The sequence below is a fragment of the Antennarius striatus genome, chromosome 12 (assembly GCF_040054535.1).
Source record: "Antennarius striatus isolate MH-2024 chromosome 12, ASM4005453v1, whole genome shotgun sequence".
NCBI lineage: Eukaryota > Metazoa > Chordata > Actinopteri > Lophiiformes > Antennariidae > Antennarius > Antennarius striatus.
In genome coordinates, this window is record NC_090787.1 from 6,657,501 (window position 1) to 6,675,854 (window position 18,354).

General features: G+C 42.2%; 1 protein-coding gene across 3 annotated transcripts in view; it reads right to left on the minus strand.

The window, feature by feature from the left end:
• The window catches only part of adarb1b (adenosine deaminase RNA specific B1b), an 87,115-nt gene that overhangs the window by 1,191 nt on the left and 67,570 nt on the right, over positions 1–18,354 (minus strand). For all 3 annotated transcript variants that reach the window (XM_068328657.1, XM_068328655.1, XM_068328654.1), the window contains 9 exons: positions 15,723–15,797; positions 11,888–12,813; positions 8,384–8,498; positions 7,318–7,486; positions 6,922–7,073; positions 6,203–6,371; positions 2,668–2,849; positions 834–1,012; positions 1–735 (listed from right to left, as the gene is read on the minus strand). The exon at positions 1–735 is cut by the window's left edge and continues 1,191 nt beyond it. In XM_068328657.1, the coding sequence (XP_068184758.1) occupies positions 559–735; positions 834–1,012; positions 2,668–2,849; positions 6,203–6,371; positions 6,922–7,073; positions 7,318–7,486; positions 8,384–8,498; positions 11,888–12,813; positions 15,723–15,750 (2,097 nt within the window). In that variant the 5' untranslated portion in view covers positions 15,751–15,797 and the 3' untranslated portion in view covers positions 1–558. The remainder of the gene's footprint in view (positions 736–833; positions 1,013–2,667; positions 2,850–6,202; positions 6,372–6,921; positions 7,074–7,317; positions 7,487–8,383; positions 8,499–11,887; positions 12,814–15,722; positions 15,798–18,354) is intronic.

Consider the following 18,354-nt stretch of genomic DNA (forward strand, 5'->3'; position numbering starts at 1 on the left):
CTATTTTATGTCCTTAGAATTAGATTTACATCCTCAAGATTTATGCATTATTAAGTTAAAGTTCATCATAGCCGTTCTTTTTCTTCAGGTCCGCACACGCTGGTCGTGATTAACCAAGTTCCTGTGTTTCTACGCTATGAATTCACCTCGCACTGGCTACGCTCACTCATCGCGGACATTTTCCCAGGAAACAAGCAACTCAAGAGGTGTAAATATAATGGAATCCAGTTTTGAAACAAAAAAAGAAGTGGAAGAAAAACAAAAAACAAAACAGCACCCATTCAAATCAGAATAAAAGAACAACATTCGATGTGATGAGAAAAAGATATGGCCGACGTCTGAGGAACGAGAATGGCTGTGGATGGTTGGTAAAAATATGCACGTTCGTTTGCACATGTACAAAGTGCGCATGCGAGTCGACTCGTGGGACGGAGGTAAGCGTCTCTCTCAGGGGATTGGTCGTTAAACACGGCTGTCTGGGTTCAGGCCTGTGTCAAAGAGGGGGGAAAGAGTCGAGGGTGGAGGGGGGGTTAGAAGTCTCTTGGTCCACTGACGACCTCAGGAGCTGAGGGTGAACTGGTCTTGCTCGATTGGCTTTTTCACCCAGGCCCCCAGGCCCGCCTTGTGGAAAGCCTTGATCAGAGCCTGCTTTGCGGAGTGGTACTCTGTGGCCGCCTGCTTGGCTTCGTGGTAGGAGCTGGGCTTGAGCACCTTGATCCACAAGATTGATGACAGCTGAAAGCAGAGACAAAGACATACCGATGTAACTCATCAGAGAGCGCTGCGGTATTGACTTAAAAAAAACAAAAAAACAACCGGTGTGGCGTATTTACCTTGGAGTGCAGGCGAACCCAGCGGCTGTAGAGTGCATTCTTGCAGAGACGTGAGGCGCGACCCATGTCGTCCTTGCCTGTGGTGGCATTGATCACCTCCAGGGCCTGATCTCCCACCGTCCAGTTCACGCTAAAGTTGGGGGCCTTGCCTGGCTGCCTGGCTTCTGCATTACTTATACCTGGAATCAGAATCAGCCAACGTCAGAGTCCTTCATCATGACGATTCTGTTACTTCCAAACAATTAAAAATAAAGTAAAAAATAAAGTAAATCCTTGGATCAATGGGAGATGGATTCTAAAGTTTTAGTGATACACACTGTTCACACATTTAAGAACTGATTCCATACTTTATGCTATGACCCTTAAAACAGAATAAACGCCCTGAAGCGCCCATGTAGAACAGCGTCGGTAATACGATTGTTCTTTTCTTTCTCTTTCGTTCAAAGCATTTGTGGGAGAGACCCAAAGGAAAGCATTAAATAATGCGTGAGGTATCAGATTGTGGCAGCTCGTCCCTTCATTTGACAGCTGTTCCCACAGCTTTATGATTTTTTTTCCTTGTGTTTTGTTGTCCTACTGAGTGGAGACCAAATATCATCCACACAGGGGGGGGACTCCGAGCTCTCCTCCGACGCACTATGGGGCATCAGCCTCCACTGTATCTGGAGCATAAATGGGAGATATATAAAAGCCATAAATCCTGGTGTCGTGCTCTTTGTGCGTGTGTGTGTGTGTGTGTGTGTGTGTGTGTGTGTGTGTTACACTCCGTGGTTCCATTTGGCAGCACTTGTGGGAGAAAATGATTTAAAGGGGATGAAATTCTTAGTGCTCTAACGCCACAGTGCTTCACCGCTAAGAACTCTGTAAAGCGGAAAAGGTTAATAACCGCCGACTATTATCTGCTCTCCCCAGCATTTAGAGAACACCCAGAGACGAGGAGCAGGAGGAGCTGAATATAAGTCCAAGTGTCACGATGGCCCCCCATCATGCCCCGTGATCAACACGAAATGTCCTCTGCATTGATTGACCTTTTCTCGCCGTCTGTTTTGTACTTCTTGTTCTGGTTAGCTGTGATTGGCTAAACTGATTTCCCAGCAAGCAACGGTCCACTAACATTTTGGCCACTGTAAGTTGTTTGAGTCTTGCATTTCTGCATTTAAAGAATATGTCGTTCAAAAAACAGCATGGAAAAGAAGGCACGCAGAATGTACTACTGCTATAACTTGAGGTGCGAATGTTAACTCGTCCAGAAAATTAGCATCCAGAGCTGAGGAAGATATCTTTGACTAAACACGTTACCATATTGACACACGTGTCTCGCATATCTAAAAGTTAAAAACACCTGCATGTTATTATGCATCACATGTAAAACTAACTTTATATGCTTTTAGAATGTTCTCTGACTGATCAGAAAGTGAACACTGAATCGAAGCTTCTAAAATGGAAAGTCAGGATTAAGAACAAAAAAAAATCTGCAGGAGTCCTGGTCTTTATGTCTCTTTTCATAGGTCAAACCAATGCTGAACGTTTATAAGGATGATTAAATGATTCAAATTACACAGGAACTCTGTAAATGTCAGCTCAGATAAAAACAAAAGAGAAAAGCAACGACTGTCTCCCTGCTGTGGACCGATCAACCAGGGGAATAAATATGTTTACGGTTTAGGATTATCATCTTCCTCATTGATATTCAGACAGCTGGAGCTTGTTGGGTCAAGATTAACATGAAGGTGTGATCGCACAATTACTTGAGCCCAAGTTGAAATTCAGCAGAGATATTATCAGAGCTTTATTTCCCACCCCCCTGTTCCTCCACATCTGAGCGGGAACTAACCGCTGAGCAGAGGCCTGTTCAGGGTGAACTGCTGCGGCAGGTCCTCGATATCCGCAATCCGCTGGTACATGGCTCTGGAGAGGTGGTCGGCGTGGTAAAGGCTGCCGAGGATGATGCTGGAGAAGTAGATCGGATCCGTGAAGTAGCTCATCAAGGAGCCCTGAATGCCCACCACATTCCACCTGCAGGGCGACAACACGGTTTAGCTGCTTTACCTCTGCTTTCTTTCTACATCCGGAAACACGTCAAGAACGAGTCAGCTGGTCTTTGCCTGGGTTTAACCACATTATATGATCAGCAAACAAAGATTGTGAAGTTCTTTCAGCCTGGAACAGTTAAACCTGCGTTTTAATATGGTCAAGACTAGATATTGTCAAACCCTCAACTCGTCTCATCGGTAAGAATATGAGTCACATGAGTGAAGAATTGGCACAAATTCATGCCCTAAAAAGTTCATAGAGTGACAAAACAAGAAAACATAATCCAGTAGGTGCATACGTGCACACGCACATACGAACGCACTGCAGAGTGTATTAGCACATAAACAGCCAATGCAATTTACCACACACGATCACCCACAATCCTACCATTGTGTACACTCGGAGGTATTCAATTCCATTTTCTACAAACTTCTATGTATTTCTACGCTGTGTTATTAGCTACCTCCCCCCAGACATTTTCCCATTGACATGCTCTGTGAAGCATCGTCAGACAGAGGGAGGGAGCGGGAGAGAAAAAGTGGGGGAATGTAGAGGGAGACGGTGAAGGAGCGCATGAAGGGTCAGCGAGGGGAAGTAAAATGAGGTAAAGATGAAAGGAAGATATTTCCTGTATCATTATTACTTTCTTCAAGAAAAAAAAAAAAAACATTCCCGAGGTAAACAATTTAAAAAAAACATGTTAGTGTTTAAATCGGGATATATCGTCTCCTTAAACAGCCGAGCACTATGAAACCAATATTCACTGAAAAGGCAGCTCATCATCGATCTGCTGGTACGATTTTAAATGTAGCTTAACGCCGACTTGGTGTGTTCATCAGCCTGAACAGCCACAGGATGCTGCGTGCGTCTCTTTTATTATGTTACACTTCGATGTGTTGGCTGCTGTGCTTTTTTTTTTTTTTTTTTTTTACATCTTATACTGGGATTAGATTTTGATCCACTTCATCCTTTCTGCAGAGCCCTGTTGGATGAGAAACTGAAGCATGAAACCATTTGAGGGTTTGGCTACAGACACAATGCAGTGAACAATAAAACAAATCATTTGACAGTTTGGGCGTTCTCTTGTTGATGATGAGAAAAATGGCTTTTTTCAAAAAAACATTTACTCCTTTAAGGGAAAGTAAAATGATCAAAAACATGAAATGTCCAATGGGCTGATTTTTGCTCTCCCTTTTTTCTTGAGGTAATACGTCTGAGAATGTGTGAAATTACCAACATGGAGTCAGAACAATGAGAAATATGCAAGCGCAATACCCGAGGCTACTGAGAGGAGCCAATGATTCAATGTGCAATATTATTGTGCATGAGGGAATGCCTGAGATTGGAAACCAAAAGCCATAACTGAGTTTGAGGAATTTGTTATTTTCTTATGTTGCTGCAGAATACATGCAGGTACAGCAAACGTATGTCAATATGTGAGATAAGCAGAACAATGTCTCTCTACAATTTCATATTTTATTTTACTATTATCAATCATGTTATGTGCATCAACTCATAACAGTACAGTACAGAAAATACCAATACATAAATCAATAATAGTAAACAGCTATTCTCCGTAGTAAGCACTTGAGACATCATGTAATATCTATGAAGTCTGTCCAAACTCGAGCACAAGGTGAGGATGTTTGATTTGTTTTTGTCCACAATGACAAATCATTTTATTGATATTAAAAAAAATATTACCTTATATTAGACAGGACCATCTGTAGCTTATTATGCACGACTCATGACTGGCCATAGGGGGCAGCAGTGAATTTATGGGCATTTAAAGACATCTTTTGTCATTTCATCTTTATTCTATTTTTATTAGACTTCGAATTCCCAACACGTAATACTTTTGAGGAAGTTAAACTGGAGTCAAACTCCTTGTTTGCATGTGCATGTATGTACTTCTGTGCTGTGTCGTTACATTCATGTCATCGGGATCAGAGGAAGTCGGAAGGCTCACACGGACGACTGTTCAGGACATTAACGACAGCAGGAAAGAGGACGACCGGAACAGAATAAGCAGTAAGATCTGAGCCGGTAATGAGCTCATCAGAGCAGATCGGACGACTGAAGACGGCGTGTTCTTGCCCAAGACGTCGAGCTGGTGTGTAATCACAGAAACAATGAGAAGAGAGAGAACAATGCGTGAGGCGGGAATATTACAAGCAAACTGAACCAATCAGTTGCCGTATGAAAGGGCAGCCCCGCGGCTAACAATCACTCACAGGGGGACAGGAGCAGGTGTGTGTGTGTGTGTGTGTGTAGGGGGGGGGGGGGCATTCCTCACCTGGCTAATGGCTGTGTCATGGCTGAGAAGCCTTTCCTAGTCTGTTCCTCATACAAGAGAGATCCTCATTGCACCATTCTTTGAACTGGAAAGAGTTAATTTTCTGATATCATCTCGGTGTAGCTGGTCTCAACTGTAACACACGTCGTGGTTTTTTTTCTTTTCTTTTTCTTGTTATCTCATAAAGCTCGGCTGGAACTGACCCACATGACGTGTGGGGTCTCCAACCTATTTTGCCCTCTACTGGCCCGGATCGCAGCACTTTGGACAACTACACAAAGCCTGAATCAGGAGTACCGGCACCGACACACTGGAAAGGCAACAAGACTTCTCACGCAGTCCAAACAGCATCCGCTACACAGTCGAAATTTCCCTCATCGAACTCCCTCGGCATTTAATCAGTCTGTTCGTTCAGGCAAGGTATTACAAGTCTGGATGGAGGAGGAGGAAGAGGAGGAGAAAAAGAGACTCGGAAGAAGAGTTATGGAGAAGTTTTATCGTTCATCACAAGGGAGGCACCATGCTGCCTTGAACATTGACAGAGACTAAAGACGCTATGATCTGCCGGCAAAAATGCTCCAGGGACGAGGGATCCATCAGTTCAGCCGTCCCTGACACTCCCTGAGGAAATGATAGACTTGAAAAGCCAAAGTCGAGATAAAACGCAATTCCCGACAGAATGAGTAAATAATAAAAAAAAAAGGGATCCCGAAACATTACATGGCTAAAGATTCAGCATAAACTTACAGCAACAGAATCCAACTTTTTTTTAACGGTTTATGAAGCAGAGTTTACATTCTGCTTCCAGAACTTATTTTGACATTTTAGGATATATGGTATTCTGAAATTTTTTACCAATTAATAGATGACATTGATTAAAACTACATAGTTAGAATTTCTGGTAGGGTAGCATAAAAAAAAAAAGTTCACTTCAAGCAATCAAAAGCAACAAATCTTATCTGAATATTGACCAGAATATCAATCCTAAACTGTCGGTAGAGATACTGTCTACGACTTAGACATAGGTAAACTGATGTACCGTGCAATCTTGTCGCTGCAGGACATGGTGAGTAACCTCTCCCCCTGCAGCACCCCGTCCCAGGTCTGGATGGTGTTGCTTGACCTCACAGGAATGGTGCCTTCCCCCGATTCGATCTTGGTTCTCAACTGTCCCCGCGCTTTGCGGTTTGGATGTCTGTCGCCTTGATCTGAGTGGGGCAGCATGGGAAGAAAATAATAAAAGTTACATATATAAATGCATAAAATTGCTGAATAAATCACAACCTGATTCAGTTACTCATAACACTTTCACGTAAAGGACACCTGTGCTGAGAATAGTTCCAAAAATGTCTTGCAAACATCAACAGAAAAAAAAAAAAGACTTCCACAATAGGTTGACCGGTTATTTATTATTACATTATCAATGTTCTCTGCTGTTCCGCCAGCGCACGCCATCTATTCAGCGACTAATTGAATGTGGCTGTTTTCTATTCAGTCTGCCATGTGCAACGGAAAACACTTTGACAAGAGTAAGAGGGAGGTTAATCAGTCAGACAGCGTGGGTGAGCTGGGCGGGAGGAAGACTGATAGAGACAGACAGAAAATGACAAAAAGCTCTAATTACAACAGCCTTATTTAAATGGCTCTAATGTACATTTGGGCGTCAGAGTAAAATGAAAATGAAAATAAGCCAAGCATGAGTAAGGGAGGGAAAAATACAAATTTAATTAAACAAGGCAGCGAGTGGACGCTGTGTACCTTCCACTCCGGCCTCATGTGGGGAGAAGATCCTGGCGTCTCCGCAGGGCGAGGTGCTGATGTAGAGGTGGAACTGAACGTTATCCTTTAACCTGTAGCCGCCCTTTTCACACTGCACAAATATGGACTTCTGGTGGTCGTCCTTGTTGCTGCTGTGTTGATGAACGGAAAGCAATGTCAGCGCGGAGCTACGATGGCAGCTCAAATGACAAGACTTCAAATGATGGGTTCAAAAACGTTTAAATTACAGTAAATAATAAAATAAATAGTTCGTTGCTGTATCGCAGAATTTTGCGGGTGGTCCTGGTACGCATCAACCGCGAGTAACGAGGGATTACTGTACATGTAATCACATCATCAGCACAGACAACCTTCATCGCTGAACCGTCCACTGACCTGAGGAAGAACTCCAGCTGAGTGTAGAGGTATCTGATGAGCGAGCGTCGGGCGATTATCTCAGCGTGACAGTCGTTGAGCGCCAGGCCGCGATCGCTCATGTACTCACCGTTGATGCATTTGGTTCCCGTGGAAACACAAATAACTTGTGCTTCCTTCACGTCTGTCCCTGTTGAGGGTAGAGTCAACAAAATGTTTGCAGTAGAATAAACTGTGATGTCATGATTTTATAAAGATGAAAGTAAGGTTAGAAAATACGTTTTATTTTTGTCTTCTGATCTGGGAAGCTGATACAGCCCGTGTAAAAAGGACTTATAGCACTTATGGACAAAAGTATCCTTAACAATGTTTTATTTATTGTGCTATTAGAAACTGAATCGGTTTCCTGTAGCACAGTTCTTTGGGTTGGTGTTGTGTATCTTTAGACAGTCATGACATCTCCCACTGTCAATGTATCTTATAAAGTGTATTTAAAGTTTGTCTGGGAATTTGTGCTCATCTATCAGCTCAACACTACGACAATAATTGATTATTAGTTAGATGACATCAGTTTTTATTTTACTCCAGCATACTGTGCGCTAATGTATTCACTAATGTCCTTAGTGCACTGAAATATGACGTGAAACCCATCTGGTAGATGTGATAAACAGTCTGTCAACTTTTTATTTTGTAAAAGTTAGACTAATTAATGAATAAATTATATGGAAAAACCATTTAATGTTCTCTCTCCTGTTTGAGAATAATAAATGAGGGTGAATAATGAGCAGCTTCTCTGCTCCAAAATTATCTGGGGAAAGCCTTAGATGTCTGAGACGCTAAAATGAACTGAGGATTTATTAAACCCAAGAGCTGGTTTAGGTTGTTTAACACAGCAGCATGGTATGACTGAGACATTTGTTGTTTGTTGTTGTCATAAATATCATGAAAAGTGTTTCTAAATGGGCCTTTACCACATGAAGAAACATTAATATACCACATATCGGCTTTCCTCCACGAGCCTTGAATGGATAACACTTGAAATTTGACTGTCCGGCGTGTTTACAGCTTAAGAGTGTCACAAATTTACCTGTTGTCATGACAACTCCTGCTAAGACTTTCCGTCGTGCATGTGGTGAGGTGAAATTGTCTGTCAGCTCACTGAACTTATCCACCACCAGGCGAGATACGGCATCAGCCAGAACCTGGAATTGAACCCCGACACACACACACACACACACACACACACACGCACACACACAAACCCAGACATGCACACAGACACACAATATAAGAGTTTCACACGTCAACTTACAGAGAGCATCTTATGTTATGCTCCCCTGGAGCACCGTGTAGCTGTCAGTGTTCAAATTCAGCTGCGAGCTCCAAAGAGTCAAAGCGTTGAAATGACAACAAGTGAAACTAGGTTGACCCCCTGAGGTCTATCTAATTGTCTTTCAAGCCATACTGTTTGAGTTTGGCGTGACAGTTATAATCTACCATCTCCCCTCTGACAGGGGATCAAACAAGCAGGTAAATCTTTGTAACCGACATTCTGCAATGCTCAAATTAATCCCAATTCTGGGGGAGCCTCATGTGAACTTCACACATCTTTTATTCTTGGACAGCCACCTCCTCTTGCTGACTCTTTATCCATTGTTAATGTGATAGAAAACGACGACAAGAGGAGAGACGACGGCTGGATGACCACAAATGAAAGAGATTAGTCTAATATTACTTCCCTGCCACTTCGGAGTCATCCATTCGTAGCCAGATCATTTGAATTTCGAATGTCAAGGTCGTCCACGGTGTAGAAAATGACTAATAATCTCTAGGGGTACAAAAAAAAGTTGAAGCAGTGATTGTTCTGACAAAAACCTGCATCCAAAGAGAATATGTCTTTTCTTGAATGACTTTAAAAAAGAGAGACGAAGACACATTTTTAATAGCTTTATGGTTTAAGAATCGATAAAGCTACAAAATAGTTAACATTGTTTTGCAACAGCAGTGGTCTCCAGCCCCTTTTTATTTTACCCCATTAGTTCTTCAGCAGATGGGAACAGACTGCAGAAATTAAATAACAAGCGACAGAGATTTAATAGAGCAATTAGCGGGGGGTGCCATAGCTAAAAAAAAGGGATTTTGTTGAATGAATCTGTTGACAACCGGAGGGGGCGAGTAAAGAAAATGCTTCGAGGGAGGAGACTGCTGACAGTGTGTTGTGCTGATTAGTCCTGCCGACACTTATCTCCCTTCAGACACTAGCCTGGCTCCGACAGTCACGTCCACAGCGGTGGCAAAAGCAACTGGCTGCCTTTACTCTGTGCATACCTGAACTGAACAACAAACAGAGTTTGACAGGGGAGTTTGGAGTGGATCTATTTGCAACTTAAATTTTATTTCAAGTAGTCCACACTAACAACGATGAACAAAAAAAAAAGCTTTGCTCTGAAGTTCTGGTCACATAACGCTAAATGTCTGAGGAGGAACAGATCATATGCTACCACAAGCCTGTAAAAGGTCATTTCTTCTCATTATCCAATCATTATAGAGAGACATGAAATTCATATGAAAACTTTTCAGATTTTCCCAGATGAAATCTGAATTTAATCTGGAGAGAATTCAAATACGGATCAGATTCTGTGGTTCTGTGCGAGTGACAGTGATTACTTGGGGTCCAATGTGTGGTTTGCGGCTCTGTCTTCTTCTCCTTTCAGCTTTTCCCTTCAGGTGTCGCCACAGCCAATCAGTGTCCTCCATCTAACCATGTCTTCTGCATCCTCTTTTCTCACACCAACTTCATGTCCTCTTTCACTACATCCATAAACCTCCTCTTTGGTCTTCCTCTAGGCCTCCTGCCTGGCAGTTCAAAACTCAGCATCCTTCTACCAATATATTCACTATCTCTCCCCTGGACATGTCCAAACCATCTCAGTCTGGCCTCTCTGACTTTATCTCCAAAACCTCTAACATGTGCTGTCCCTCTGATGTACTCATTCCTGATCCTATCCTTCCTGGTCACTCCCTGAGAGAACCTCAGCATCTTCATCTCTGCTACCTCCAGCTCTGTCTCCTGTCTTTTCTTCAGTGACACTGTCTCTAGACCAAACAACATCGCTGGTCTCACCACAGTTTTGTACACCTTTCCTTTCATTTTAGCTGAAACTCTTCTATCACACATCACACCTGACACTTTTCTCCACCCGTTCCATCCTGCCTGTACACGCTTCTTCACCTCTTTTCCACACTCTCCATTGCTCTGGACTGTTGAGCCTAGGTACTTAAAATCCTCCACCTTCTTGATCTCTTCTCCCTGTAACCTCACTCTTCCACTTGGGTCCCTCTCATTCACACACATGTACTCTGTCTTACTGCGACTAACCTTCATTCCTCTCCTTTCCAGGACAAACCTCCACCTCTCTAGCTTCTCCTCCACCTGTTCCCTGCTCTCACTACAGATCACAATGTCATCTGCAAACATCAGAGTCCATGGAGATTCCTGTCTAACCTCGTCTGTCAGCCTGTCCATCACCATAGCGAACAAGAAGGGGCTCAGATCTGATCCCTGATGCAGTCCCACCTCCACCTTGAACTCCTCTGTCACACCTACAGCACACCTCACCACTGTCTTACAGTCCTCATACATGTCCTGCACCGCTCTAACATACTTCTCTGCCACTCCATACTTCCTCATACAATACCACAGTTCCTCTCTGGGCACCCTGTCATAAGCTTTCTCCAGATCTACAAAAACTCAATGCAGCTCGCTCGGACTTTCTCTGTACTTCTCTATCAACATCCTCAAAGCAAATACTGTATCTTTAGTATTCTTCTGGCATGAAACCATCCAGCTGAAACATATCTTTCCAACTGGTCTCCTTGACACACATTATGTCTACCTTCCTCCTCTGCACCATGTCAACTGCCTCTCTACCTTTTCCTGTCAGTTCCAAGTTCCAGATTCTTTGGTTCTGTGTGAGTGACAGTGATTACCTGGGGTCCAATGTGTGGTTTTGCGGCTCTGTGATTATCTGAATCTCATCCCAATCTTTGCTGATTTAAATTCTGTCATGTTCAACTCTCACAAATTCTAATCAAGGTTTACTTGTCAAGCTGCTGCTGCTGCTTGACAAGTACGAAAAGCCGATCCAATAACAGCTTCAACAAAGGAATTTGAAAGGAAAAAAAAGATCATTATTAAAATTCAATATTCTATTGCAAATCAGTATGTGAAGTGGTTTGTGAAACCTTATGTGCAGCCTCAGGTGTAAGACTACAGAGGGCAGATCTAAAAGCTATGATGTAAGGCTTAGCTTGATTGTGCACATCTCATATTTAAATCACAAGGGCACCATAATTTCACAATTGCCAAGAGAAGCGTTTTATGAGGAGCTCAGAGACATGCTAGAAATCCTGACAAACACAAGATCATAAGCCATCAGAAAGTTTTTTGGGAGGCTTATAAAATGGGTTGTTAATGGCTCAATTTCAAAAGTAACTGACATAAGTAATTTTTCTAAATACATAAAAAACTGCATTGCTTTGGCCAGAATCTCCCCAATATGGCAAATTACACAGCACAGACATATCTTACCTGTGGTAGGTGGAGCTGCAATCCCTCTCTTGGTATGGGTTGCCGGGATGGCGTCTGGTCTAGTTGCATGTTGAAGAGAGCTGAGAGGGCGGCCTGAGCTGCCCGGGCTTTAGCCAACTTCTTGTTACGACCTGAGCCTTCAAAAGTCTGTGCATCCACCGTTACTGACATCACAAAATTCTTGGCATGACTCTCCCCACTCTCTGAGACAAAGTCGTATTTCAGGCCTGGCCTGAGCTCATTGAGGATCATGACTGGATTTTTGCCACTGGAGGGTGAGCTGAATGCCGATGGAGGGGGCAATGGGGCCTGGACAAGGTTGCTTCCAGGTGGTGTGGGCAGTGGGTACTCCCCTAGTGAATTTAAGGAACTGCTACCATTAGAGCCCAGATAGAAAGATTCTTCAGGTGCAGCTGGTGTCTCAAAGCCATTGAAGAGCATATCTGGGAAGTCGGCTTGGTCTGATGTAAAGTCTGTGTTCACTGTCAATGTTCGACCCATGGCCAAGTGGGCCTCAGAGGCATTGGGGAACTGGACGAAGGAACGCAATGCTTTCTCCGCTGCATTTAGTTTGGCCTTCTTCTTAGTTGGGCCCATACCCTCAAACATCTGTCCATTGACCTCCACAGTCATGACAAAAACCGGTGCATGGACTGGTCCTGTCTGAGACAGCAGTTTGTACTGTAGACCCGGTTTGATTTCATTCAACTGCATCAGAGCATTCTTGGGCAGAACTGGCCCTGGTGTTTTCTTGCGCTTCTTGGCCCGGAACTTTGAGTGTGTGTGTCCATTGTTTCCCTCCTCTAGGGGGCGTTTTCGACTGCCCAAGCCGCCTCCATTTGGGAGCTGTTCAGCCACTCCCACCCCGTCTTTGCAGGACACGTTGTCCAGGTTTCGGTTTTCCTTAACATCGGTGCTGCTCGAACCTGCGGTGCCCAGAAAGAGTAACTTACAACGCCTTCGTTGCAGGATCTTGTAAATGCAAAATTTATAGATTCCTTTATCACTCTTTGGAACTGAACCAACAATTTGTGTTCCTTTGTCAAATCAAGAGCAGCTCACTCTAAATTCTATTAAACATATTACCCTACAGTCTACTGTATTAAAACAAAGAGCTGCACCACCACCAGCTTGTTGTCTAACAGATATGTTGATTTTAAACGTGTCTCTAGATTAACAATGAAATCAGTGGAGGAATTTTGTAGACTATATTTTGTGTAAATGGCATTCATATTTGAACTAATATTCCTTAATATATCTTCATAAAAAGAGTGTGATGACAGCAGCTACATACAACTATATTTTTTGTTTTTGAGTTTCAAACATAAATGCACACATACAAGGTCACATATCACCACTAAAGCGCGACGCTTAAACGCACACAGGCCTGTTTCTCATCCACTCTATTGATTTTTATTTGCTTGAGCGTCTACAGAGAAAGTAGACGTAGAATTTAAAGTTTTTTTATCTTAACTGAAGTCTCTGAAATACGCTGTGCTGTGGAACACATATCACTGAATCCAGTTAGCAAAGTGGATGGAATATTGGCAAAAATTTTCATTTATAACATCCTTCAGCAAAGGCTTGATAGGTTACTCCTTGCGGTACTCAGGAGAAAGAGAGGCCGCAGTGTGCATGAGTGGGATTGTAGGTTGGGTTGAGGGAGTGCAGGGAGGAGTGCAGGGGGAGGAGCTGAGGACCAGGCAGGAGAATACATCAGGCAGAAGGAGTAGCCTCCACCTACTGCAGGATCCTAAAGGCTTGACTCGTGACAGGGTGGGATGTTAAAAAGCCGTTTACCCATTTTTACAAAACATGTTTTGAAAAGAATGACTGCTGTATTTGAAATGAGAACAATCTGAATTGAAAATCTGTTACTAATGAGGTGCCATTTATAAGACCCTGCGCCTCTGAGATCCCCCCCATGGAGCTTGTCAGAGAACACAGTGTTTCAGGTTGCGAAATGTAATGACATGCCGTTACCATCTGCATTCTACAATTGCCATGTCTAAAGGCGAGGAAAGAAGACATTTATTCCTATGATCGAGAGCACAAAACAGGACATCTTTCAATTAATTGAACATAGTCACTGGAAACATGCATTATCTTTTGTTGTGTACGTGCATTCTGTGAATTTACAGATTCACAAATGAAAAAGGGAGAGGAGATGCAGTGTATGCATATACAATAGTATCTCAGAAATGCCAACTATAAAAGTACAGAACAGGGGAATTTGAATGATGGACATACTGATTCAGAACTCAATATAAATGAATCATTTCAAGACTATGCAGCAAGTACAACTGCTACTCATTAAGATTCTCTGCTTGCAAAGAGCTTAATGTTCCTGGAAATCTGGGTTTTCTTGTTGAATTTAATGCAGAATATGCTTCAGATATGTAGTTAGAAATCAGTTCCTCCCTGTAACCCCGCGGAAACAATAAAGCCAATCAACAAATGTAGTAACATACTGAAATCTCTAACATGTTCTAGACCGAAACAGATATTACTGTGGCTCACACACACACAAACAAAAAATTTGGAGCCATCTTTCTTCTAATCACCCAATCGCTCAAAGTGATGCTATTAAATTTAAAGTCTGAAGACTTTTAGCAGGATGATGGACATCCAGTACTCTAGCACATCACAGAACAAAAGCCTCTCAGCAATAAACATGAAACCATGCATTGAAATAAGGAAAACATGCAATTACGATCAATATCATGCCAGTATCTGTGTAATCAGAAGCCATTAGCTATGCAAAGGCAAAAATCAGATATACTTGGATGACTGGCTTTAAGCTTACGTCCCCTGTGGATTTTGCTTTAACCAAACAATGTGGACAAAAACAGCTCTTTAATCAAAATGTAATTTTCATTTCAAGTAGTGCTTTCATTTCAAGATGATTAATGCATCTGAAGAACTGCTTAAGTTGTTGCATAAAAGCTAAAAATTGTTTCACGATTTTTCTCTGGTGTTCCCTGAATTGAAAGAAACAGACCTGTGCTTTATCTTCAAATACTGTATATCTTCTGAGGCTTCAGCGGCTTCAAAAGACAACAAAGACTACTTTGCAACCATCTCATTTGACTTGACAGACAACAACGCACTTCGTCTCAGAGCGCAAACAATGAGTACGAAGCTCCAATTGGGACTGTTAACTCGTATTGGGAGTCAAGGCACCGCTTGGCTGACAGCTCCCTTTTGAACGTGAGCTCAGAATTGTGAAGGAACAGGGAGACGCATTTAATTATGGTTTTCCGTGCCCTCTGAGGCTGACTTACTGAGTTCAAATCAAAACGTCTAATTAAACTTCAATGAGATGGAGTGAAGAGGACTTTCTAAAGGGAGGAAGAAAGGTAGAGGGAATCTGTAATATGACCTGCACCCTCTCAAATGTTATGATTAGCTCTTCCTTAAAAAAATTTCAATAAACTCAGTGTCTCACATTCGTAGGATTTGTGTATGTACTGTTCTGTCATGGATCAAGTGAGGACAAATTGATGCTCCCATCCTGCCCATGGAGGGGCAACAATAATTACAACATAATTAATGGCACAAGAGATACAACTAATATTTTTTGTTTGTTCACATTAAAATACGTGCTGGTAAAATTTGCATTTAGATTGAATAATTTTCTGTAACACTGGATGTATAGTTGAAACATATAAATAGAAGCATAAAATAATGATCATGTGTTCATACTGATTACACACAAGAAAGGCAAACATGCAGAAATAAAAGAAACAAACAGGCAGACTTTTGAAAGTAAAGACCAAATATCGCTCAAACAGGAAGACGGACTTCAAAATGAGAAAAACCAGAGTGGACTCACTCATATTCTCCTCTTCATCCACATCCATGGTGACAGATTTGTTCTGACCTGAGAGCAGCCCGGCCCCCACTGCACCTGAGGGATCAGAAGACATGAGGGTGGACTGCGTAAGCAGGGTGACACGTATGCATATAAACACACTTGAAGACATGAGTGGTTACAGTGATAACAAGGCAGTCATAGACTGCATCATCCTGCGAAGGGTAGGTCAGGGTACCCTGAAAGTATTACCTGACAAGTGCATAGCTTTGACCTTTCAGGGTAGGTCAAAGCTATGCACCATTGACCAAAGTTAGTGCATAGGTAGATCAAAGCACTGGCTTTGATCTATGGTCTTCCTCACACTGGCCTTCTCCCTCGTCTTTCTATCATATCCGGTTCCTGAGTGTACACAAGTTAAAATTTGGCCTTGACCTATTTTGCTCAAAGTCATCATCTCATTTTCATCCCCTTTGCCGCCCGAGTAATCTGCTTTTTGTTTCACCTTTCTATCTGCAAGGGTTGTGAAGATATTTGATGGACATACGAACGGACCAACAGACAAACACACGAACACTGACAATCACAACACATCACCGCTTTGAAGGGGGATGTAATAAATTTCTTGTTGCCCCAGCACATACCCACAAAGAAAAAAATGCACATATTGCACTGTGCAAGTAGCTGATGATGTAGGCATATAAATATTCAGCGACTCAGAGATATCAAGGTGAGAGCGGAGGCCAGGGCTGACAGGTCTTAATAGCAGGAGCAGTCTATTGTGACTTTAATATCCCTCCGATTAGACCTCATTTCCTGCTGCCTGCTGAGAGATATACGGCGAGTGACATGGCCAAGTTACTCCATCGCCCCGCACACGACTTATCCCAAGGTGGAGAGTGTGATTAAAGCTCCATTAAGCAATCATTTTCACACTAACACAGAATCAAGTGATTTCATGCAATCTGTAATGTTCGTCGATGATGCCGATTATACGCAGGCAGACAACACCCAACTCTGAGTTGATGAATGACTCATTAGAGAAAACAAAAACCTTTTTTTCCAGCCTTCTTGGGAGCTTCAGGACATATACAAACAAAATAGTATTGAATGGTCAAAAGTAAATATTCAAAGACAACTTTTACAACATTACTTGTTTTTGGATAATTGGATAATTATTAAATATTATTATAATGTTTTAATATATTATAAATGGCTGTTAAACTCTGAGTTTAAACTTGATTTAGTTTGTCTGTGAAAATGACCTGTCTGCTGTTTTGTTATATAACATCCACATCGCTTCAGATTGAAATAAATCGCTGAAAGGGGCTAAAAGACAAAAGGGATTTACCAATATGAGTGTAAACCGATGGTCTATTAATAGAAAGATATATATTCATTGAATTTTAATTCATGAAAGCAAATACTTAAAATACAAACAAAATGAGTTTGCATTCTGCAAAACAAATTCATAAAACATTCCAAAACCTCCTGATAAAAAAATGTATATTTTGCTAAATTTATTGAAAGCAATACAATCTTTATTTTTCTGTGTTGTTCTTTTTTGGAAAAACCCTGTCCCTGACTGCAGTCCAGCTAATGTAGGCTGAAGCCATTAGCCTGGAACAGACAGGGGAAACAGGTTAAAGGGTTCCATTACCTCTCCGCTTTCTGACACACTACTGCCATGTTTTATTGCTTGTTTTTTCATCATTTTCAATCATGTGGTCTACGCAGTTCTCAATGGAGCCAGAAAACGCTTTATACAACCCCTTTTTTTCATCGTTGTGAACTAGCTACAAAAAAAAGGAGAAAAAATGACCCCTAACAAGCTGTTGTATATACATTTTTCATGCTCATTTCATGATTTCCTAATCCTTCAAACAACTTTAAGACCTGATCAAACGTGCTTTTAGAGAATTACTCGGAAAAGTTGCGGTAACGCTAATTACCGCAATAATAGGACTGAGAAAGTTTCAACTGCATGACTTTACCGATCAGTCTCCTCACCGAACACTTAAAAAGTTATAGAGCGACAAAAATTGTTGCTGAGAGCGGGGAAGATGAGTGCAGGCTGATGAAACGGACTAACGGAGTAGGTTAGATCAGAGAAACAGAAAGTTGAAGCAGCAAAGTGGGAAAAGCCAGGGAGACGAACGAGACGGAGAGACGGAGAGAAAGATGGCGTTATGATACAGAACAGATTGTGCTGATCCTACTCTCTCTCTCTCCCCCGTCTTCCACCAGTGCCCCCCATTCCTCAGCCAGACACTTTCTTAAGCTAAACTAAATGGGCTAATTAATCTGAGCTAATGGTGGGTGACAGCAAATATGGTAGCACAATTATCACCCTATTAAAGATTCATATTCCGTCCCATAATTGAAAATGAAAAGGTGGGGTGAAGGGGGTTAAGGGGAGGGGTAGTTGAAGATTGGAGTCATTTTTTCTCAGGTAGTACGTGTCGGGTGTCCCCGACACTCCCCCAGTACTCCTTCAGTGACTCCTACCTACGTGTACACACAACACTAGAAACACCACTTACTGGTCGGTTCTCCTGCTGTTATTTCTTTTAGCATTAAAAAGCTTAACTTGTTGTCCATAAATAGATTTACGCTAATAAGGCGTCTCAGTTTCAGATGAAGTCGACTTCCT